Source organism: Hetaerina americana, unplaced genomic scaffold (genome assembly GCF_022747635.1).
Source record: "Hetaerina americana unplaced genomic scaffold, ioHetAmer1.1.p SCAF_10, whole genome shotgun sequence".
NCBI classification, from domain to species: domain Eukaryota; kingdom Metazoa; phylum Arthropoda; class Insecta; order Odonata; family Calopterygidae; genus Hetaerina; species Hetaerina americana.
Window position 1 is genome coordinate 42,154,446 of NW_027286070.1, and position 25,432 is coordinate 42,179,877.

The window sequence follows — 25,432 nt, forward strand, 5'->3', positions numbered from 1 at the left end:
CTACTTACACTACCATCACTCATAATATCTCCTCTCAGGCAATTGGCTTGGAGAGTATGAGAAGAATGACATGCTAACTTGGACAAATCTTATCAGCGAACTACACATTTCCCCATTGTATTACATTCTTCTGCCTAGCATCCATTTCTACTTTACCATCTCACATTTTGCCATTTTCATCTCACTTTTGGCAAAAATACTCTTTCACTGAAATAACAATAAAAATAAATCTTAATCTTTTTGTTTACTCTATGGAAAAGGCTTTCGCCACATCACGAGTGTTTCTCCAAAAGGTTACACCACAGGGCACTTATGAATGGATTTTGGCAAATATAATAGTTTTGGGACATCGAAAGAGGTAGTGTTATCAAGTTAAGAATCATGACTGTTCCTATTGTCATTTTATTGATCGTATCCACAAATGTGAGGTTGTTAGTCATGAGTATTATTTAGTATAAGTCCCAATAATATTGTGGAACTAGATTGTTGCATTGATTGATTAATATCAGTTCTGAGAATAGGGGTAAAAAATATAGGACATATTTATGAATAATTAATTGAAATAATAGAAAGTTGCAGTATAATTTACTAATAAATGTGCTATTATTGTTTCATTATCTTCAGTCTTAAGATAAGGCAGTAAAATAGGTGCATAATTCAAGTTGAGAATTCATGTATCATTATGTAATGCTTAGTCAATTTTTTTTATTCCAAGCTCGCAAGTATTGCTTTAATACATGTAAAGATCTTTGAAGTTCATACATTTTTTCCCTAATTTTCCCTAATGATTCCCCATTTCAATGGGTCCTTCAGGTTGAGGTGCATAAAACATCCTTCATATCTCCATTAAGTATTGCAGTTGTTACATCCCAATCCTTGTTATTCCACTTTTTCTGAAATGACAAAGCAAACCAAATCCTTGAGTTGAACCTCGAACCATAGGAAAAATCCACTCCATTCTTTTAAGTAAATGCCGTAGCGATACATCTGATATTTATAACATGTACTGTTTTCATTTGTTTAAATATCAAGTTACAAGCAACAGTTTAGGAACTGGAGGTTTATCAGCTATTTCCCAGACATTATTACTATTATCGGTAATTTACCAGTTGATATAGGTTTTTGCATGGACACAAGCTGCCAAATGGTACAGTGACACTTCCGCTGTTTCTCTTAACAAAACATAACCTGGCATCCAACATTATAGGAGGTCCCTGTTTTCTTTTTATTGACTTAATCTTCCCATGCATTGCTTTTGCCATAGATATCCAATTAATCATATCTGAACATTGCCCTTAAGACTCATGAGCATCATCACAACTCAGGTTGATATGCAACATTATACTCTAACCTCTTGGGTAGATAACATTTTCTCCTGGATCTGTCAGCAACAGCCTTGCCTGTGGAATTGCTTGAGGTAATTCCTGAGGCTGATCAAGTGTGTCTGCTTTTTGGTCTGGGTTCTCTTCCTCTGGCATAATAGGCTCTAAAGCTCTGTGAATTTCATACTTGTCAATAACTAAACCAGGAAAATATCAAGGTGCTTTACTATCTGGTTCCCAGAGATTCTTTCAAATAGCTGTTATCAAGAAAAACAACGTAATTTACTTGGAAAATCCCTTTGGGGTTCTAAGGGTTGACAAGATGATTACCTTTTGTTTCCTCACAATAACACATCAAAACCTGTCATGAGTTTGGATCCCACTTTCTGCGTAGTCAAGGCCAAACAACCAAAAACCTTGAAATTGTCAATGTCCAACTTCTGCTGCATCCATTCTGTGATCACTCCAACTGTGTGATTGAATTCTTTATATAAGTAAAAGGGTAGCAAGCTTCATCCCAATGATATGTGAGCAACTCAGAGTCCATTAATATACACCTTTCTTTTTCAATGCAACAATTTCAGAGTGTAAAAATCTTTTACCCTCTGAAATTGTTGCATTGAAATGCACATTAGCGGATGACTCCGTTAAAAGTTACTGTTGCGGCATCTCCCGCAGTTTCTTTGGAACTTTTCTTTTTCACAAATTGTTCTCACTGCTGTCTCAGCTCTTCATTTTGCTCAGGTATGTTGGGGACTGTTTGTTGATTGAATGTTCGTCAATGCCTGTCTTGTTTAAAATAGTCCTCATGCATTCATTATGTACTCCTTTCCATTATCAGTAAACAAGGTTTTTATCCTGCATCATGTATCATCCCCTATTTTTACTTTACAAACTGGAAATTTCAGGTGTCATTAGGCAATTAAAGCATATGAAAATGATTTTTATAGTATAATCATCTAAAAAAATTGCCAAATACACAGCTGCTCCATGGTAAGTAGACATATGCCCACATGAGTCAGAGTACACCAATTCAAGCTTCTATAATGCTATTCTGTTGCATGCTTATAAGGTTGATGATGTTGCTTGCCTTTCAGAAATGGGACACAAGGTTCTGAGACATTGACTTTCAAAAAATTGATTCCTGTCATTATACCTTCTTTCATTTTGTCCATTCCCTTCATGTGCAGATGCCCTAAGTTCCTGTGCCACAACTGCTGGTCATCATACACACCTTCAAAATAAAAGGCAGAATCTAGTGGTACTGTTTCCTTGTCCTCCAACCCCACTGACTTCTGATTCAATTATGAGTGAATCATACTGGATCTGCACCAAAGGGCCTGAAACAATACATCCTGTTAGACCATATGCAACAATCAAACCTATCTTTCAACAAGCAAACTTCGCATATTCTCAGTTTTATCCTTTAGAATCGGATCTTACTTTTCATCATCATTAAATTATGGTTTGAGTTTGCATCTCCTCCAGAAAAACTGCAAATTAATCTCAGTGTTCCTAAATCTATGCCCAACCATGATACACAAGGTCTGTCCAAAAAAAAGATGAGATTGTTTGAATTACTACTTGATTTGATTAGTTACCCTTTAATTATGTTTATCACCTTCAAAATACAGCCCTTGGCTACTAATACAACGCTCCCAACATTTTTCCAGCTTTCAGATGCCAACTGGAACACTTCTTTCGGGATAACCGTAAAATATGCAGTGCAATTTCATTGGTTATCTTTAATAGTTTCAAATTTGCATCATTTCAAGGTGGATCTCAACTTAAAAAATACGAAAACGTCCACTGGAGCAAGATCTGTAGAGTACAGTGGCTGATGGATCACCAGAATGCTCTTTTTGGCCAAAAACCCATTAACAACCAATGATATAGGTGCCGGTACATTGTCGTGATGAAACCACCATGACTTGTTTTTCCATATTTGTAGCCTCTTTTGCAAACATCGAACATCCTAACCTTCTCATAACCTCTATGTAGTGCTGCCCATTCAATCTTTATCCTTTGGGTATGTATTCATAATGAATAATTCCTTCCCAATTGAAGAAAACGATCAACATCACCTTCTTGTTCGATCGCCACATCCAAGATTTTTTGAGTGATAGGGAAGATGGCTGCTTCTACTGTGAAGACTGGTCTTAAGTTTCTATATCAAAACCATCAACCAAGGTTCTGTTCTCCTTCATTCTCACCGACACAAGAATTTTTACAGCAAGCATTTTTGAGGTCAGACAAAAATTGCTGTTGCGCAGAGAAAAGTCGAGATAAGTCCACAGGCAAGGTGGTGTTTTACTTCTCATCGACTCCACTCCACTTCATCGAAGGTGACCATTCACTGTGACCCATCAAGCAGTTCATGCACAGAAAGACCAGTCTCTACTTTTATTTACAGACCTTGTATAGTGTAACTGATACCTTTTGGAATCAATCCCTAGGCATTTTCCATACATAACTGCAACTGTTGTGGTTTTTAAACCAAGTGTATGTTATGATAAAACCCTGTCTCCTGCAGGACCCTTTTCTTTTTCCCTGTGGTCATTTATTTTTCCTCAGCCAATGTCCCATATATCAATGCCATCTCTTCTTTTGCTTACTGCCACATTACAATCCAGCCAGCATCAAATGTTTCCTTCAAGGAACACCCCCAATTATTTTTTCTAATGATTTTATACCCTGTCAGCTAATTTCTCCGTATGATTGCTTGGTGGCAAGTTCATTAGTTCAGCTTTTACCTCTAATAATATTCTATCACTTGCTTGCCCTTTCTTACTACACTTCTTCCTACCTTATGGTTCAATAATGTTACCACCCTGTGCTGGCTGTCTTCTCTTCTGCTATTTGTTACTCTACTTCCACTCCAGTGATGCTTGCTATCCTTCTATCCCACTTCGCTTAGGCCAGACTTTATTTCCTCTCTCCATCTCCCACCTTATATTTTGTATTTTCCCTATCCACAACATCGTCCTAACAGTCCAAGTTCCCTTTCTTTGTTTCATGAGCTGATGCTGTTGATTTCACTTTGCAAGGATTTTGTGAGATGAAGATGGTAGACTTTACTATCCCAATGCCAGGAATGGCACATAGCCCATTTGATGAAGTCCTATTGTTGCAAGGATGCATGCTCTGATCTTGTCTATCATTTTTCTGTAGAATTATTAATTGAGTTGGTTACCCATTGCCTTCCTCAATATTTTTCATGTGACACCGTCAATCAAATGACCACCCCCTGTGATCAGTTGTCTTTGCAGTGACCTTACTGACAAACAGTTGTTGGGTGGACCACCTTTTGTCTAGTTCCTACCCTTCCACTTATCTGATGTAGGTTCCCATACCAGGAGCAATTATCATGCTTCCCTTAGCACAGCTGTAGGGGTTACCAGAACAAACTAATTCATGGTTGTAGCCCAAGGAGAGGACTAACAGAAAATCCTGAGGCTCTATTCACTTTGTGATCTCAAGCATATGAAAAACAAAAGGAAAAAAATCAGTCACATCAACCAGTTATTAGATTGTAAATTGTTAGTTAGTTAATGAAAAATATTCCAATAATAAGAAGACACATGTCATCTTGGAGCATAAATATATGTTTGCCAATAAAATTCTTGGGCTTGGAAAACACTGACTCATCAGTCATGAAAGTATAGATTGTGAAATGCCAGCTGATGCTTATTAATATGGTTCCTAATGAAATCTTTTAAATACATAAGAAAATGTCATTTGTGCTAAATATGACATTTTTTTATCATTTAATAAACACTTACTTCTCTTAGATAGACTGCTTTTATCTCATCATAAAGTACTGAGTGAGAAAGCACATAACATTAAAAAACGTGATATGCCAAAAACAATGTTGAGCCCAGGCTGCTTGTAAGAACAATTAGCTATGTAATTTTTAAAAAAAGAATCCATAAAGTGCCATTTTTGAAAAATGTATTGCATTCTATGAATCACACAGTAGTACAAGAGATGTTCAATAAAGAGTGATTTAAATTTATTAGTATAAATTATTTTTTATTCACACAATTTTGACCAAATTTAATTTGATATTGTTATCTTAATGTGTAATGTGTGTGTACATGTCGTTGATCTGACTCCAGTATTGCCTCAGCAGCAATTGTTTCAATTTCAAGTGTACAAATGACCTACTTGTGCTTCTGATGATGAAAAATGCTCTCCACCAAGATGTCTTCACATTTAGGGAATAATGAAATGTCATACATAGGGAAGATGAGGGACACACTTCATTTGGTTTTTCATGAGATAATTGTGATTTCATCGAACCCACCCTGTACAAATATCTTGTGTGCAATTTTCTGTTCCCAATAGGTGGGTGGCACTCATTGAAATTTTCATTATGTTTCATGTTCTCTTAATGTATTTAATGATTTTTTCTCACATTGGGACCAGGGGTGTAAATGTTGACTTCCACAAGAACAGTGACTGTAACTCTGGATCCATCTTCCTTTTGAAATTTTCTCCCCTCTTTAAGCATTCAAACCATCTTCTAGATCTATATGAAGGGAGCTAACTCTCTGTAAGCCTCCTGAAACCCTGCTTATGCCTTGTCTGATGTGAAAGAAAAATTTCAATGCCATATATTATTTGTTTTGTGCTACCTTCATTTTTATCACAGGTGAACTGAATATGTTTAAATTGCAATAGCTGCCACTCCTGCATTACTGAATAACATCACTATAACTTGTACCACATATATATTATACATTAAGCTAAGTTAACAATATAACAAAATAAAAATTTTGCACAATAAAATATTAGGGGAGGGTAGTAGAAGCTGAGACCTTGAGCATAATTCACGTTTTGGGCTATTCTGCAGGTATAAGATTTTTAGGATGCATACAAGCGAAGGGTGGAAAGAAAAATTGCATTACAAGCACGACAAAATACACATATTAACAATATAAAGGCACAATCAGGGTTGATTAGTGCTTGTTGCTCTATTCTGAGAAAATTCCTCTCTTCATAATAAAAAAGAATTATAATTGTAACGCTTGTAAACAAGTAGGATATGCTGTAAACCATGGCATGTTTATAACCTTTACATAATGAATATAAAAATTTCATTTTGAGGATAAAATAAGTTGTACCACTTAGCTTCTATGCTCTTACAAACTCTGATGTTCAGTGTGATGTTTGATTCTTATGATCTTACTTCAAATGCCCATTTTGAGACATTAAACCATTGACCAAGTCAATGATACCAAGATCTAGTCAGGCCCTTGTTAGTTCTAAAGCTGTAGTACAAATTGGGGATTTGGTGACCATAAGATAGGTGTGTTTCTAACAGACTTGGAAATGCTTGGGGAGGGGGTGCCTTTTGCAAGTGGGAGAAGGTTACAGCAAAATGCAACAGACAATGTTCCTGATATCTAAGCAGTTCTGCTGAGTCGCTTAAGATAGGGTGTTACTAATATCATGTTGAGCTTAGCTTACTGATCCTGTATGCTGATGGCATGTTGCCTGATCATTGAAAGGACCAGGTTGGTTTAAGTATCACTTATTTTAAGAGGCCCACTTCACTCATGGCAGAGGGCAAGGGACAAATACTGATGGGAGGAAATTAGCTCCATTTATTCTCAGTACACACCTGTAGTAAGATCTTCATAGTGAGAGGTCCTTAGCTGTAGATTATTTAACTTTTATGTAAATCTGGATGGTAATATTTTCAGCAAGTGTAGTTCCCATCATTGTTTATTGCCCACATCATCACACCACTTGCAAAGATTTTTTCTCAAGTTAAAATTAATCATCCAATGACATTTGTAATTCTGTAACATAATAGGTAAGCAGTGCATGACCTATTGAGTAGATCATTCCGCCAGTAGATGGAAGGTCCTGGGTTCAAATATAGATGACATTTTGGGAAACCTCTATTCAAATTGGAACTGTGTAATTTTGTAGCTACTAACACTCCCTGGGAGCACAAAAACGCCTTCTTTATAAGTGAATGTTGTTGATCGTAGTGCAATGTATATTCTAATTCCACCAATCTGTCTTGAAAGTTAGTCTAACCTTGTCAATCTGGCTTGAAGACTGGTTTGGTGAAATCATTCTGGGTGCATTTCTGTTGAATTTTAGCTTATTACATTCAGAACTTGGTAACTGGAATGATTAAACTAAGGTTTAACATACATCTTTTCGAAGTTTTACTGTCCTTTGAAAAGTGGGTCCATTATAACTTTTAAGATGATTTCATTCACTTTCTACTTAATCATTTAACTTTCCAGGTGGTCCCAACACACCGCAACAAGTTACCACCCTGAGTGTGTGCCTAGGATACTTCTTATATGACTTGGCATGGTGCATTTGTCATCAAACTGAAGGATTCACAATGATTGCCCATCATATTACTAGTATTGTTGCAATAGCTCGAATAATCATGAAGGGTTGTTCAGGTGCAGAGGCATCTGCAGGTGCTGGTGGTTTGGAATGTACTAACCCTTTGTTACAATTAAGGTGGTTCATTCGTAGTGCAGGTTATAAAGATCATCTCATATATAAGATTGTGGAGTTAACTTTTATGTCTTTGTTTGTTTTTATGAGGATAATTGCTGGGAGCTATCTTTTATTTTCAGTTTTAACCAGTAATAACACTGACTTTGAAGCTAGATGCCTAGCTATTGCCTTGTATGCTATATCTTGGGTTTTCATGGTTTCTATTGCTAATCATTTTTATAAACATTACATTAAGCATTCAAAGGTAGTAGTTGATTAGCATTTTACTAGCCCAAAAGGACATTTTTACATAGAACTTCATGCAGGAGTTAGCTTTTAAAGCTCAAACTTTTGTATTTTGTTGTTGGAAGTAGTTATTGAAATAATAGAGTATTAATTTAAATGTTATCATTTTTCTCAATTTAGACATTACTACACATGCACATTGTAGTTGCTCATGTATTTCAATTTGATGTATTTTTTGTGCGCTGCCCTTGGTCATCATCTGAAAACAAATATTTTTTATGTTGGAGAATAGAATAGTCTATGAAGTCCTTCCAATGTATGTTTGGTTTTGTATTAACTGCTTTCTGCAGCATAAAAGTGAGAATAATGTATGTACTTATTGAAGCATGTGAAAAGAAAGTATATATTTTTATGATATTATGCCGACATCTTCTATAGTTAAATGCTGATCAAGCTAAGAAGGCAAAAATTGGTTCGGGTGTGTGATCCTGTGCATGTTTCATCTGTGTAAAATATTGCTTATGAAAGGAGGGAAAATTTGTATAATATTTTATTTATGAGCATTTTGTACTGCTATTGTACAGGAGATTTTTCATGTGGTGAATCAAAAATGGCCAAAATTTGTGATTAACATAAAAGGCATGTGCCTCTCTCAGCAGCTCAGTAGCAAAAATGCTGGAAGGAATACGTACCCCACTAACTGCTATTTTATATCAGTGCTTAATCTAGTCACCTTGGGATATACATATAGGCAAGGCCATGTTTTATTGCATGTGCATCAATTTAATAAAAAATAACAACATGATTGTAACTAATTATTTATGATACATAATACTGTTCTTGGGTAGATGGAAGGATAGTTTTATAGAAATTGTATTGTCCTTGGGAATGGGTTGCATGAAGAACTGGAAATATGTACATATTTACAAAGGGTTGTGAGTTGTCTTCTTGCTTTTATAATTTCACTTGAAAAGCCATTTTTATAGGTGGAGCACTTAAAAATATGTACATACTTCAGTGGTACGATTTTGTATCTTTGCCCTGTGTTGTAATGCTTGATTCAAAAGTAAATTAAAGCAAAGCATTTGCTGTCATCATTTGTAGGAGATTTTGCATAGCTGCTGAAAAGAGTGGAGAGTTAGTTTAAGAGCCAAAAATCCCCATTAATCATGCTACTAACTTAACTGATAAATAAAAAAATCTCTTTTCATGATATACACTGAAATCATCTGTGACATTGGAAAAAAAATTATGTAGTTTCTAGGATAAGAGAATTGAAATGTTATAACTAACAGTGAAATTACAAATAATATGACAGTGAGTCAGCAAAATTTGATTTCTCACATGTTATGGAGAAGTTTGTGTTGTACAAGAAAAGTTAGATAAACATTTTGAAGTCGGCCACAGAAAGATTATTACATAAATGACAGATAGTGACTCAATTGGTTATAGCTAATGCATAGATAAGTGTTGTTTTAGATGACTACAAATGATGACCTATCAGATGAACAAATGTAAATGACAATAGTAGAGAATGGATATTTACATTTGCTGAGCCTTTTTCAATTCTGCGGTATATTTTTTGTCTGCAATTTATTATCTCATTTAGGTATTATTTTCAGAAATGAGTAATGTGTTCATCAAACAGCAGCAGCTAAACACTGATTTTATCCATTCCCCCTCTCACTAATTTCCTTCAGACACATTTCTCATTCCATTTAATTGTATGTCATTGGTGATGGTAAATTATAATGGCCTTCTGGTTCTACAGCAAAACTTAAGGGGAAGGGATACAGTACTCAATGGTGGTGATCAATATGTTTAAGGAATATCTTTTGTGCGCAAAAGTTAAAAGCCACTGGAATTATTGCAAAGTTAATGTTAGAATTGCATCTCTTAACAGGTTGGACTGTGCACAGAAAAACCTTCCTGTAAGAAATATCAGTTTAAGTATATTTCATTGAAGAGAAATCACTAGTTCAACCTTTTATATATTTTCTACATTCTACCTTATATATTAACAAGTGGCTTGCAAAAGCTGCTACCTAGTGTCATCATTAAAATTATGTATTAATCTTAGGGACTAATTTGTGAGGTTTTGGTCTCAAAATATTCACGTATTATTTTTCACGTGTTGTGTGGGATGGAAAAACAAACATTTATCTCCAATTTCAAGACTGAATTTCAATCAAAATGTTTTAACTGATTTACAAAACAAGGATTTTTATTATTACAGTTGTGCTGAGAACTGCAGGTTTTTTGTGGCATAAATGGTGATGATTGGTGAACTTTTAGGATCACTTAGTTAGCAATGCATAACTAGAAATAACCTCCAACCAACATGAAGGAAATTCCACAAAAGAGAGAATATTTAAGTGATATTTGACATGACTTATTAAATATTGCAGGTTTTTATCCTCTTCAGGTTTGTGTATGTATTTATACACCCACACTCACCTTTATTTTACCGTGATTCTTTCTAAAATGAATTCCAATTTGATTTTCCTTTTATCATGGGATAATTATAATTTCATGAACATCTGAAAAGTTTTTCTTATATCCATTTATAGATGACTTCATTCAGGGAGGGAAGTTTTCAGGCAGCTCAAAGGGACATTTAAGGCTACGAATAATTTTCTTTTGGTCGGTACATGTACAAACAATTGCAAGTTTTGAGTTGTTTCTCAGCTTATGAAAATCATAATTAGGTAAGAAAACTTGCATAAGCCAAATAGTAAAGGGAAAAATGCCTAATGATGCATCACTGAATCTAAAAACTACCGAATACATTATGTATGTAATCTCCTTTTGGTGTACTTTGAAAAATGCATGACAAAGCATAAAAGAGAAAGCCATAAATATATTCCAAATACAAGTTATTTAATAAGAAATATATGTAAATAGCTCAAATATTTTTTTTTCTCTTTTGGAGAAATTCCTTCGCAGATATTTGGAAGACTATCATTCACTAAAGAAACTTGTCTTCCATGGGTTGCAATTGTGTTTTCTTTACACCAGTAATTCCTAAAATTCAAATTTTTAGTTCTTAATTACATTTGTCATTTGCTTTTATATGAGATTACTTGCTTTTAATTGTGTATTTCTATTCACTTATGATCTGCATAAAGATGAACCTTAATTATTAGCCATTGGGTTCATCATAAGTTTGTATTTAATTTGAGACTGAAAACTTTTCAGGTAAAGGAGATAAGCTTTATGGTATGAATAAGAGTACAGATATTGACACATCAACATGGCAGCTTACATAATTAGAACATTAAGTCTTGTCTTAAATAATTACAATTTTTCTATCAGTAAGGGTGCTCATCTAACCAATGAGAGAAGAAGTGAACATTTAAAAAACTTGGGCAATAGATATAATTGAGGTAACTTCCAGTGTGAAATGATGCAAGCCAAGCACACAATGTCATCTCATGCTCTGTTGATCAGCAGTTTTTAAAATAATTTGTTATTTTAAAAGGTAAATCACTGATAGAAATATTATAAATATAAGGCAACATCTCATAGCCGTGTTCATGCTCTCACACAAATGGGTGAAATTAAGTTCACACAACCATTGACAAAACAAATTTCAAATAGCTCTTATTTAATTTGCTGTTCTCTATGGTCATCACTACTTACAAATATTTCAATATTTAATCTCAAAATTCAATTTGTTTTGACTTATCAAATGCATTAATAGTAGAGACAATAAGCAATATTTATTGCATAAAACTGCTGGAGAAAACTAAACCTACGCTTTTAACCCTTTTTTATACTAGCTCACATTAATTTGTTTAAATAGCTTTGTTTAGTTTTCCCATTATAAATTATAAGCAAAATTATCACAGGCTTGCATGTACTGTATGGAATAATCGTCTTAACAAGCTTAAAGAAAATCAATAGCCATAATAAAATTTACAGCCATAGAAAATTTTTTTGAACTTGTTATTTTGCGAGGCCGTTGAGTTGTTTACCAGAGTTTAATCACCTTATTAAAATGGGGGAAACTCGTTATTTTGTGGGAATTATCCATTAGGAGAAAATGAAAAAACTTCGTTAACTATTCTTAATGATTTATTAATAAAACTCAGGTTAATTTCATGTTGTTTATTTACTTTTTTCAGTGTTATGCATTACCAAGTCTCAAAAATGGAATTCCCATTTTAGGGCTCCCTAAAAAAAATGAAATGAATGCTTAAATTTGGACCATATTAAGCTTGAAAAATGACTAAATAATGAGCTTAGAAAAAAACAATATTCTCAAAACATCAAAAAGTTATTGAAGAATGTGTTTTGGTGTAAAAAACTGACATTTAATGATAACAAATGCTTGTTGCATCAATTAAATTTTATGTTAAAGTTCAGTCAATGCATAGTGTCCTGATATGATGCAAATGTAAATATATATCCAAGTAAACTTGGAAACAATATGGGGTTAAAAACTTGTGTCCAGATGATGTTGGTATTTAAAAAAAAACCAGATCTTCCTCCTTAAAGCCCTAGAATCAAGAAAGCTAAATAACTATCAGCAGTTACATACCCTATGAATGAAACAGAACACACCATGCAATACTATTGAATTTAACCTTTAAAAATCACATATTTCCAGCATATGAAGTACTCCAGCTCCCAGCCTAGTGAAATTGTGATTCATATTAAAGGTTGTAGAATATGTTCATAGATTAGTGCTTTTTTTAGTATTCTGAGTTGACAATGAATATGAACCAAATGGTGCTAAGAAATTTCAAGTAATTACCTTCCATTTTTACTTGAATGGGAAATTCTCTGCCTAAAGATTTTCATCTTCCAAGAAACTGTGCAAGATGCCGCAACAGTAACATTTAACAGAGTCATCCGCTAATATCCATTTCAATGCGACAATTTCAGTCTAAAAATCATTTGCATTGAGCCTGATCCCGGTCAAGGCAAATGATTTTTACCCTCTGAAATTGTTGCATTTTCATCTTATTCCTTTGAAAACAATGGAATAAGTGAAGGAAAAAGTATTTGTTCCGGTAGGGTTCTCTATAAAATTGATTAAAATATTAGCTTCTGATCTACATATCTGGATGCTTGCCGGTCAGCATTGGATATATGTGCATTAAAAAAGTATTCACAAACCCATGGGGCTAGGTGTTTTGTGATGTGAGAGGAGTGTTCGGTATTCCAACCTAAATTCAAATTTCATGTAGCTAAGAGCATTTGCCAATAAGTTTCTGTAAGATCCCAGAGGACATAATGATCAATGGCAAACTAATGTTGATTCTTCAGCAATAACATGTAGAAGGACATAGGAGTATTGGGAAAAGATTAACATTTTGTGGCACAAAGTTTAACTGGTTGAGGAGGAATCAGAAAAGCTCAATAAATGTGATATCGATGTGAAGCAATCCTATGAAATAATACTTATAAATGTCTCAAATAAGACAAGGACAAGAAGTTTTATACCGTCAGAAAATTAATGTTAGTTTTCAGTATTTTAGATCATTTAAAATAACATAGGAGATGAATTTTCCAATTAACAGAAAAAGTAAGTGAAGCTATTAAAGTAGAAGCAATTGGGAGATAGTGTGACAATGTATTACATCCTTGGTCCATCTCAACAAAGACATAAAGTGAGTTGAGGGCCCATGGTATTGTCATATCAGTACTACTGAAAGTGTTGAGAATGCCATAGCAATTTCAGAGCAAGAGATGGGCATGAATGCATTTTACACCCATTAATCTTTCAATCAATTCCTTCAAAAACCTTGTCATTCTCTAGGTCAAAAAAACCAACGATTTTCCATCTTATTAGACTGTAAGACAATCTGACAGGTTGATGGCATAGGGTCTTAAGGAGGTTAAAAAAGGTAGATGATGTAAGCATCAATAGGGGAACCCAAATGAGGGAAAATGCCTAGCATAGAACACTAATTAATGCTGCTAATAGTTAAATCTTGTAGGAGTTAAGAGTGAGTTGCTGTCAAACATTTCACCAATAACCCCCTAATAGCTGGTCAGGACACCAAGAAGATTTCACGAAGAAAATTTCCAATCTTCTTTTAAAACTGAACCAAGAGGTTGGATGTGCTCTGATACAAGTTGCCAATATCTTTGAATCTTTTATCTTTGATTTCTACTAAGCATGGGAGTGGCTTACTACCGTTAAAGAATTCTATATCCTGAAATATGCATAGAACAGAAATATTTTAAAGCATCATAGAATTTGATGTAATCAATATTGGCTGTATTAAATATATTCAGTGATGTCAATGACTTTTGAGAAATAGTCTCTCTACATAGCATCTATCCTACAGGAAACTTAAGTTTACTTCACCATTCATGGAAATTGATGTTGATATAATAATGTGATCTTTATGAGGCAAAGCTAGAGTATGAGAATTATATTGTTATTAACATTTGACAATGTTTTTGCTTTATTAAGTAAAATTGGTTCCTACTGTACAGTGAAATATAAATAAATATGGATAACATAAATTACATGACAACTGCTACATAATTTACACATGCCCAACCATTAAATATAAATGATTTATCATTTAATTGAGAACACAATTGTATCACAAGAACCCTTTTATATCACCTAAACATGGCATCCACACAAAATTGGTCAATGAGCTATCCACCGAGTGACTGACCCACTGGATAAACTAGTTTGGAGTTGTGAATAAAAAATGATAATTTCTGTATCAGAACAAATACATACGCAAAAACAGATTTGATTTCTTTGGGCTGAACTTATTGCATAATGGAAATTGGAAACATTGGCCCATGCCAATTTGGCATTTCACTATATTTTGGTGCCATCTTATTTCAGCAAACCGTTTTTAATTATTTTATAATAGGTAGATAGAATATCTTGCTTGCTCATCATTATCATTCTGACAGAATTAATAATGATATGAAATAACTCTGTCCAATTCCCACACTTTAGGTATTAAATTAACACAAAAATTATTTTTGATTGATGAAATCTTTAAAACGTGCATCAGGTCAAAAAAAATATCGTCCGACATTAATGAATCCAGTGGTAGAGACAATGACACTCATATTTCAACATTCAGGAAACAGCCAAACATGTCAATGGAACAGTTCAGGCCAGAGACTTTTCCATTTCTATAAACACAAGCCCGTTCTACTCACACCATACAAAGTACATTTCCCTCAATTGTAAATGCCCTAATTTCTACAATTTATCAACTGTGCAACCCTTCATTCAATAGCCTCACCTGGCACTCAAATTTTGCTGTATTCCCAGGTGAGTGCTAATTAAAATGTGGAATTTCCTGAAAACATTTCTATATGCAATTCCTATCTACCAGAACCATTCATCCTAAATAATTTACCAAATAACTCAAAATATTCAAACATATTAATCAGTGATCTCCAAATAATTTTTGAAACAGGCTTTACTACATGCCAATTATTACTCTGATATACCATCTGTTTATTTAAGAATACCTTGATTTTTACTCATGAAGGCAGATTACTAAAATTAGAGCATCAATTATATCACTATATATTCGGCATGATCCCAAATATTAGTCAAATCATCAATAAATCAAAAACATTAGCATGTTTTTTTACCATTTTTTAATTCAAAGATAATTCTCTCCAAATGTGCAACTCTTAAAAAGGTATAACCCCAATATCATCCTTCTAAGGCCAGAATAGGTAAGTGCCTAAGAATAAAAACCAAGAGTCCTATTACTTTCAACATGTCAACATAATTCAACCATTTACCTTTAAATACTAATTAAAACCTCTGGTTGACTCATTTAACCTCCAAGACACTTACAGGCATGAAGTTCCTACTTTCCATTGCATGATATAGCCACAGCAAGCACCTTCCTTTACATCCCTGTCATTCATAGATCTTGACACCCTCTGACACTCAACTGTTGATCAGCCCTCATGTTTCCTCATTTCCATTTATAATCCTCTTCTTTCTGCTATTTTCTTTAAAAATAGACTCAAGGAAAAAGTCCTCATTCCATGCAAATTACCACTAACTAAAATCACAGATCAACAGAATGTCTAACCTATAATCAAACTTGTTTCTGGACTCCTTGGAAAAGAAGCCTCCAACATCTCACCCAAGTTATGAACTCACATGTTACACTCTTAAAAGAGGTAAACCTCAATGCATAACAAAGCGACATCCCTTTCAATTCCTTTCCCTCTTTCATATACATGTTAACTTGCCTCCCAGCTAGACCCTCTTCTTATTGATACTCCTCCTTTCCTCATTCGTAACAGTTATTTTTTTCTGTATCCTTTACTAAGTAATTTGCCGGCAACTGTTGGTTTAAGCATTTGTAATACATATTATGAATATTTCTGTAAAGGATCTTCTAGCATTTCTGGCAAGCAAATTGGTTGAAATCCTCAAAAATTGTGACTTTTTTTAGTTATCACAGCATAGAAGTAAGGCTGATTGTAAGAGTGTCCTGGTAAGAAAGATATACTAAGTGGGGCAACCTAATTCAGATCCCTGGTGGAAGGCAGCAGTAACCACCAGTAATGACAGGAAGCGGAAGGCAATTGATGATTCTTGATCTGACAGCTACAGGCGTGGTCAGGAAGACTAATGCATGTAGTACATACTGCAGTGTGGAAAGCAATAGGGAACTACCATTTTGTTGTTCCCTTGAATAATTTTGTTGGCAAGGATGAATTCTTCTGAAGCAAAATATTCCAAGGTAAACTAGTCCCCCATTTGGATCTCCAAGACTGTTTTGGAAGGAAACATCAGTCGTGAGAAAACTTTAACAGGGACTATAAGGTGAAGACATTGAGGAGGGTAAGGATACCAGCTTTTAAAGAAGAAATGTCAAGGAAGAGGGTAGATATTGTAAGAATAATGGATTGAGAAGGCAAAATCTATTTTGTTGCAGTTGAGCATGCTTTGTTGTAGTCAGAGGATTTTACATCATTGTTTAAGCGGAGGGGTTTGTTTTCATAGATGCAGACCTAAAATCAGGCCAGTGAATAATAGGGTGACTACAGTAAAACTGAGATCAGAAGTATAGACACACTTCTAATTCAAGTTTACATCCCAACCACAACACCATGATTGAAGAGTAAAGGAAAAACTCTAAAGAAATAAATCAAGATAAGATGAAACTCTTAAGATAAAAAGCCATGGTAGAGGTAACCAAATAGTAAGGAGAAATTTCAACAACACTATGGGTGGAGATGGTGAAAGGAACATAACAGCATAATTTTGCAATACTACCCGTGTTAACAATGCATGAAAAAATTATTAAATCTGACCACAGCTTTAAAGAGAATTGGAAACTTAGGACAGTAAATATTTTTACCAACATAGTTTGGTAGTAAAACTAAAGGAATTTTAGAAAATCCAGAAGAAAGTCGAATAACATTAATGAAAACAAAAATATAAGTTTTGCCAGCTTGTTTAAATGATAATTGACTGGAATCAACACACTAAAATTAGGGAAGCAACTATAAAGGCCATGGGAAATAGTACTAAGTTGAAGGAATAACAGAATAAAAAGCAAAAAATTTAAGAATACAGAAAAAATAAACTTAATGAAGTCTGTGGGAAAAGATATAGGAAACAATTGGGAAGATGTCAAAGGAACTGAATATCAATTTCTGCATAATTACATTCAAAAATTATATAAAAACACCACAGGAGAGGATTGTGTATTGCAGTTGTTTGAAAGCAATGTTATAAAATGTCAACATAATTCATAAGATGAGTGGTAGAGAGAATTGGAAATGAGATTCCATTAAAAAAGGTTAAGATGCAACCTATGTAGGTTATGGAAAGATCAGATTAAATTAAATAGTATGCCAACAGATACGACAAATAGTAATATTAAACCAGTCTAGCTTAAAGTTGAGGTTGGAATAATTATAGACATGGGAATTGAAAATAATGAATTTCCTCAGTGAACATTTGAATGCTGGGAAAATTTTGATCTACTGGTCATCAGATACTAATTTACATTTTTAGGAAAGTCCACATAGATTTGTAGCACGGGCATTTGACATTATACATACTTGGCTTTAAAACAAATGGCAAAGCTAAGGCATAAACAAAAAACTATTTAGAACAAATGCACAGGTAATGACAAAGCCTAAGGCCAGTATTACTATTACCAATTTTAAATGACATATTACCGTATTTTCTCATCGATAACGCGCGCGTTATCTTTACCAAAATGTTCAGATGATCGAAAAAATGACGATGCACGTTGTGTTATGAAAATTGAAAAAATCAAATCTTAGATGAATTTTTAAACATACATCCGACATAGAGGTATTTTCCTATATAATTTATACGCGCATATACACATGTAAATACAGATGCGCGGCATCTATACGAATTCGCGACGACTTAGTTCTGTGTGCGCGTTACCGATGGGAAAATACGGTAAATGTAAACCATCACGATCGTTGGAAAACCTGTTATTTTTTTAGTCAAATGAACCAGTTAAATGCGAAGAAGACAAATTAATATTAGGGAAAGACAAAATAGATATTGCTCAAGTTTATTAAACGATGAAATGGAATAAGAATGAAGGAAAAGCAATATTAATGAGGTTGCCTAAGCAAGACTACATTAAAAATGAGTTAGTCTTTGCCAGAGGAAGTTAATGCTTTGGAATATTCATACAGGAGCTATCATGAGTCAGGAGTACTAAAGAAATTATGGGAATAGCATTGGCCAAGGTTTCATTTGATAGGCAGAGCATTGTGGCTAGTAAAAGTAATTCTGAAATAAGGAAGACTTATAAAACAATGTGGCAATCATGAGTGCAAACAATGAGGATGATGTTGAAGCTAGGCTATGTATTTGGAGAGATGTGGTCATGGAAGGGAAAGAAAAACTTATACCTACTTACACAGATCAGAATAATGATATGCTGCAAAATAAAAAAGGAAAATCCAGGACATCATTGCAAGCTTAAGGCATGCTGGATAAGGACCATTGAGAAGGAATTCTACACTGAAGGATAGAAAAATAATAAGAGGGTGAAAAAAGAATCCTACACCAGTTAACTTGAAGGTAGGTTACGAGTATAGTACACTGCAGGAATGGAAGGAGTAAATAGAAAGACATTTGTCATAGGATACACACAGATAGGTCACCATACAAATAATGGTAAACATATAAATGAAATCAATGTTAAAAATTAATTCTTTAGTAGTAAAAATGACTTTTATATATAACATGAGTAGATGAAATGTTACACACACAAGAAATCTGAAAATTGTTCAATTGATACATTTCTAGCAACAACAAAGTTGTACATACTGATTGAATCTTTGTTTGACCTAATATTTTGAAATAGGTAGCAACAACTTTGCCCTTGTTTTGCATTCCAAATAAAACCAGTTTTCCAGAAAATATTCAATTTAATCAAACCATCAACCCTTAGAATTGCATGATGATTATAAACATTAGCAAAATAATTGTGTAGACCTACCTACTGCTGGTTCCAGAGGTGTCGCAGAGGAACAAAATGAGTAAGCTCCTCTTAGGGTGGGAAAATGTGCACGAAAGTCAAGGAAGGGCTTATCTTTGAGCCCTGTTTTGACTTTCAACTCACAAACATTAGCCTGGATCCACCACTGCATACCCACTGGTTATAGTAACATAAACAACTAAATTTACTTTGTTTGTATGATCCTTTATTTATATTCTTTATCACAGCTGGCCAGTTTTAAGGTTAGCAACGTAACCACTAAAGACAAACTGCCTAGAGATGATTCAATTTTGTAATACTGCTTGTTTAGCTGGCCCCAAGAAATTTAAACTCTTTCTTGATCTTGGAGGTATTTATTTTGGCAAAAATCATTTGTCAGACTGTTTTAACCTACCTCCCTTCAACAAACCCAGTGCCGACCAAGTTTACGGTCTCGGCTATTTTGTTTTCCATTGGTTTATGACCGTAGGTACATTCATTTTTAGTTCCCACCATAACGGAACGGCTTCAAATGCACAGATAAGGAAATATAACATGTTACTAGTAAGCATACTTATTTCCCAATCATCTAATGTAAGAACTTTGAGAGTATGTGAAAAAAGTACTTTTACCTTTAATCACTTTAACTGTATTAAGTGATAAACAGCCATTGGAAGAATTAAAAGGAAGAGTGAAAAACTGCAATTCAAGAGCTCAACCAACAACCTGAAAATGTTTCCCCTTGAGTTACCATTAGATATTTTTTTCACCAATATCTAAGCACCTTATATTCAAACACATATAAGCCATTCTCACTCTACCAACTGAAATTAAGCAACTTTTTTTTGAGTAAATAAATTAATTCATAACAAATTTTAAACCCTCTTCAAATCTCTAGACACAGATGATAAATTTATTAAAACTGAATGTGTACTGCATTTCAAAATAATTAGAAGTTGAAAACTACCAAGTTTCATTTAGTAACATGGATCTAACAATAATTAAAATGATTTCACTGAGTTTATTCAGCTTGAATGGCAAATTAAAGAAAATAGACAAAGTAAAGCCAAAAACATTTGATTCATAAATACCTCAAATGATTTCCCTTACATGCAATTACTTTACAAAGCAAGTGACTACATTAGCAGATCATTACACTTTTATAGGTAATAATTACAAGCAAAAACCTTGAGATATTAATAATATTATACGGTCAAAAAGAGACATTGCAAAAGCATCAAAAAATCAATTTTTATTCACTGCTTGAAAGGTAGTAGCAGACACACTACTGCCATCAGATAAGAAAAATTAAAAGTAATTTTCTCTCATAACTGAATAAGATGGTAGTTTATGCTAAACACATTGCATAGCGTTCATTAATTGAAAATACAAAATGCAAGTCAAAAATGCGTAATTAGACAAAATAAAACATCCTCTAAGCTACTGAATTCCTTGCAATCAAGGGAGAGGGCCCAAGTCAGCCATACATTCTAATTTGAATGGAACTCTACAGATATAACTTCTAGTCACACATTTTTTAGAATATTTCTTCTTTATCCAACAGCAATTGGCATTAAGGGACAAATTATCTCACTAAATTGAACTTATAAGCATTAACATGAGTGTTTAATTTGATATACATTTTTTTCTAGATTCACAAACTCAAAATATGAACACATTTCTCAAAATTTTGAGTTTCCAAATTCACTATCTAGATAAGCTGCTGTGAAAACAAAAATTATTTAAAAAAATTAAAGTATTTGAACTCTGGATTTGACTATGGATGACCTTATATTTGAACATAAAATGAATAAGAAGATCTCAAGAAATCTATAATGTACAGAGGCAACAAAAAGGTGAATTGTATGGACAAATTAATGTCAACTGTGACAACCACTAACACCAAGAGGTTGGAGACTTTAAACTCATACTGATGAAGCAAATGGCAAGCCAAAAGAGAATGAGTTTTTGTTTAAACTTACAAAATGTGGAGAAAATTCAGTTAGGTAAAAGTAAAATTCAATTTTTTTTATCAAATACAATTACATTTCAAAAATGTGAATTTCACCATCTCTACTGCATGCTGAATAAATGAAAATTTATTTCATCACAAATCTAAAAGAACAAGTAAGACATTAGTTCAATTCGATCCGACCAAGCTTCAATAATTTCAAATAGGCAAAAGAAATTCTGCATTTGCATTGAACTGAGAGGAAGGAAAAACGAAAATTTATAAAAGCCTTATAAAGCATTTGCCCAATAATTCTGACAAATTCTCCAGTTTGTCAAAGGCACCACCAAAGTAAAATTACAAACCAGCACAACAAGCCACAAGGTTAAAACAGGAAATGATTAGACTCTGTAATCAAAGAATTAACACTAAGAAGTTGTATGCTCAGCTATTCTGATTGTGCTCTCTCTTTTAGCTCCTCTTTTTGTAGACTTTAAATTTAAAGTTCAGTAAAAACTATACTTACCAATCTCTGAAATAAATCATTTAATATGCAATACTTGAGACTCATATCACAAGAAAATTTACTTGAATGTCGGTAATGATTAATTAATTGCCATTCCAAAATTACATAACTATAATTTTAATCATAATACAATTAAATACTAAAATCTCTAAGCACTGATATCCTTCACCTCACCACTGGGCGTAGTCATGTTGCTTTGCAGTAATATTTTATTTTAAGTTATGTTTTTTTACAAGTACTGCAAGTATTAAAGGCAAAATAACATTTCATTCATTTATAATTTTGGAAACATCCCCATGTAACTGGATCTTGCCTTTTTGCAAGATCTTGCAATTTAAGCAATGTCTCTGACAAAGGACATCACATAATCCTTACTAATACATATAAATTCTTGTACATATTTAATGCTTGTTTATCCACTCTTAAGGCAAACCTAATGCAGAGATTGAATTGAAATTGGCTACAGCCTTACAGGGTAATTTCCTCAATTTAGCAATTGAATTTCTGATTCCATAGTCTCGGTTTGAACTCATTAATGTGTATATTTTTCAATGATATTTAATACGAAAAACAAAAATTTTCCAGAAGCACGGCAGATTTTCGTTCCCTCATGAAAATGTCAAATAATTAATGTAAAAGCATGAGTCTGTAATGAAAATGTAGCTAGTGCAAAACATTTGCTATTCACTTAATTCTTTTGCATTCCTTGATTGAATTTTAGATAGAATTTCTTAGGACCAATTACAATTTTCATTCACTTCATTAAGATTGGTCTCTTCAACATGCAATGTTTCCAATAGAGTTTCAGCCCATAGTGAAACTGGAAGAAAATCATGAACTTAATTCTTTGCCATCAAGGGTTAGCAGACCAAGTACAATGGCTTATGAAAGTATATATCTTCCCATTTCAAATTTAAAAAGTTGCATAACTATGGCATGATTTTATAGAATTGAGAGATAGGCACCTTTGATGAACAATTCAGTTTCAATTAACACTTAATGTCCAACATCACATATGAGAGTAATGTTTTAAATAGTTTTTCACAGTAGCAAATTTCATCCTAGGATGGCAATGCCTTAAATTAAACTCAAAAGTGCTGCACTTTTCCCTAAAGGATTTATGAATGCACTGATTTAATTCTGTATTTCTCATTATTGTGAGTCCTTCTATGTTGGAGGAAGAGTTGATTTCCCATTAATCCAATATTTTAGAGAGCAATTACTTAATGAAGCATATGCGTATAGAGTCGCACGAAGGAACGACCTATAGCTTCCTCAAGAATATACAAATACCCAAGCCTAATGCGCCAGTAATTTTTGTAACAATCTCCCGATTTTAGCCATTCAGATAGGTGAACTATGAAAATGGTTTTGTTTAGCAGAAAAAAACTAAAATATTGAAAAAGATATCAGAGAGTTATTAATATATGTACAAAAAAATCACCTTAATGCAGTGAGTAGATCAAGAATTTTTACAGTATGATTTTCCATACCACCATATAGAAGTACGAGAAGTTATCGCAATAAACTTCCTGCACTGCTTTTTTCAATCATACCGCAATTTTCATTGATGGTTTTAAGGTTCCTCGGGCTAAAAACAAATGAAATTCATTAAAGGATGATGAACATTTCAAATTAATTACAGAAGTACATACATGAGCAGATACCTCTTACATGCATGAATCATTTTAATGACTCCTGTTAACACAGATGCAAGTTAAGAGCCTGAACGTTCCTTCACATTTAGTTCGAAGAGTGATAACTTTCATTTACAGATAGAATTTGATATAAATTCATCTAAAGAAACCCATGTTCAGCTCCATTTGCATTATCTGCAAAGGTGTACAATGTTTGGGCATGTGAAAAGATTCAATTAATGCTGCTGCAATGAGTTAAGTATAACAAACTCAAGAACTGCAGGCCTCCATATTCTAGACATTCCTATGCCAGATATAATGCTTCACTAGGACACAGACGTACTTAGTGCATTTACATACATTGTTAAATTTGTCAATTCATTTATATACATAATTACATAAAAAATGATAAAGCAAAGGAAAAGAACATGTGTATCACTCGTGCCTAGTGGTAATCTCTTCGATGATGATACTTCTTTGAATTGTGGTCACTTCTTTTATGTGAATCATGTTCTCCTCTGTGGTACTTTCTATGGTAATTGGGCTCCATTCTGTCATAATCCGAATTTCTATGCCTGTCCTGACCTCTTTCCATTCTGGATGAACTATTATAAGGATGATTCCTATTCCAAGTACCCATTAGACTACTTTTGGAAAGGGAATCTACATTTGCACCTGCTGATAGTGAATTGGGAATGCCCATCAACGGGCTTTGGCATATATTCAACAAGTTCCGAATTCCATTTACATGTGGAGACGCTCCCATAAGTCCAGCTCGGGAAGTCAGCGGCGACATGTTAACAGGCCCACTTAAATTAACAGGGCACGACAATGCACGCTGATGGATAGCTACATTAGAAGACTGGGGAGTATCATCATCACCTGATTGTTTGTACTGCAGATTTAATTTCCTTCGATATAAAGCCGTCCCTTGAAACAATGCAGCAGCATATGGCACAGAACAAGGATGCTTGTATACAATAAAACCAAATCTTCTTGGATTGCCATCTCTGTCTTTTGGAATGAGCACTTTTTCTAACGGACCACCCTGAAAGAAAATACGACACAAGGAACCAAATCAAACCCAGCCAAAATGCCACACGAAATGCTTTATATACAAATTGAAATAACATTCAAATTAAATTTAGTAATTATCTACTGGTTAAAATGCTTAACCAAGATTCTACGTGAAATATTTCTATCAAATTCTAGTACATTATTCGACCATCTACAAAATCAAACTTCTCTTTTTAAGAGTTACATGGTTTAACAAACAGTTTCGATGTTACAGTAATAGATATATTATCGGTTCATTCGAAAGACATTTCCACAACAGTAAAATATTGGAATAGTATGGTGTCAACAAACGTCACATAATTCCGTAGAATTTGCTTTCAACAATTTAAAGATATGAACGTCTTTTGAACTCAAAATACTTCAGAGATAACACTTACTACATGCTATTACGTTTTCTGGATGTTTACGGAATAAATAAAAAACATACCTGAAGGAACAGCTCGTAGAGAATGGCTTCAGTAACTTTCTCGGAAAGATTACCGCACCATAAGGTTCTCCCCTTCTCATCCATTTTCTCTGCTTATTCCTAAGCAAATAAATTGATGAATCCAGTACGTCAATTACCTGCTACTAAATACAACTAGCCTGAATTTATCACATAAAATAACAAATTTTCCCATTATCAAGTTCTTTCAAAATAACATACGTCTAAAAGTTAATGAATATTATGCTTTGAGATGACATACAACCAAATATAACACCAGGCAAAACAATCACACTCCGTACTACGACACCATCCAACTACCAGCTAT

The 25,432-nt window shown here is 33.7% G+C and overlaps 1 protein-coding gene across 3 annotated transcripts; it reads right to left on the reverse strand.

The window, feature by feature from the left end:
- Nucleotides 1–776: 776 nt before the first annotated feature.
- Nucleotides 777–25,432, reverse strand: LOC139700074 (splicing regulator RBM11). 3 transcript variants are annotated; one of them, XM_071598562.1, is made up of 5 exons: nt 25,327–25,432; nt 25,108–25,206; nt 24,486–24,651; nt 2,557–2,662; nt 777–893 (listed from the first exon to the last, which is right to left on the reverse strand). In XM_071598562.1, exons 2-4 carry the CDS (start codon nt 25,189–25,191, stop codon nt 2,559–2,561), a joined length of 354 nt encoding a protein of 117 aa, XP_071454663.1. In that variant the 5' UTR covers nt 25,192–25,206; nt 25,327–25,432; the 3' UTR covers nt 777–893; nt 2,557–2,558. The 3 variants fall into 3 exon arrangements, with proteins under 3 accessions (XP_071454663.1, XP_071454664.1, XP_071454665.1); XM_071598563.1 differs by lacking the exon at nt 777–893 and having other exon boundaries at nt 2,492–2,662; XM_071598564.1 differs by lacking the exons at nt 777–893; nt 2,557–2,662 and adding an exon at nt 14,437–16,781.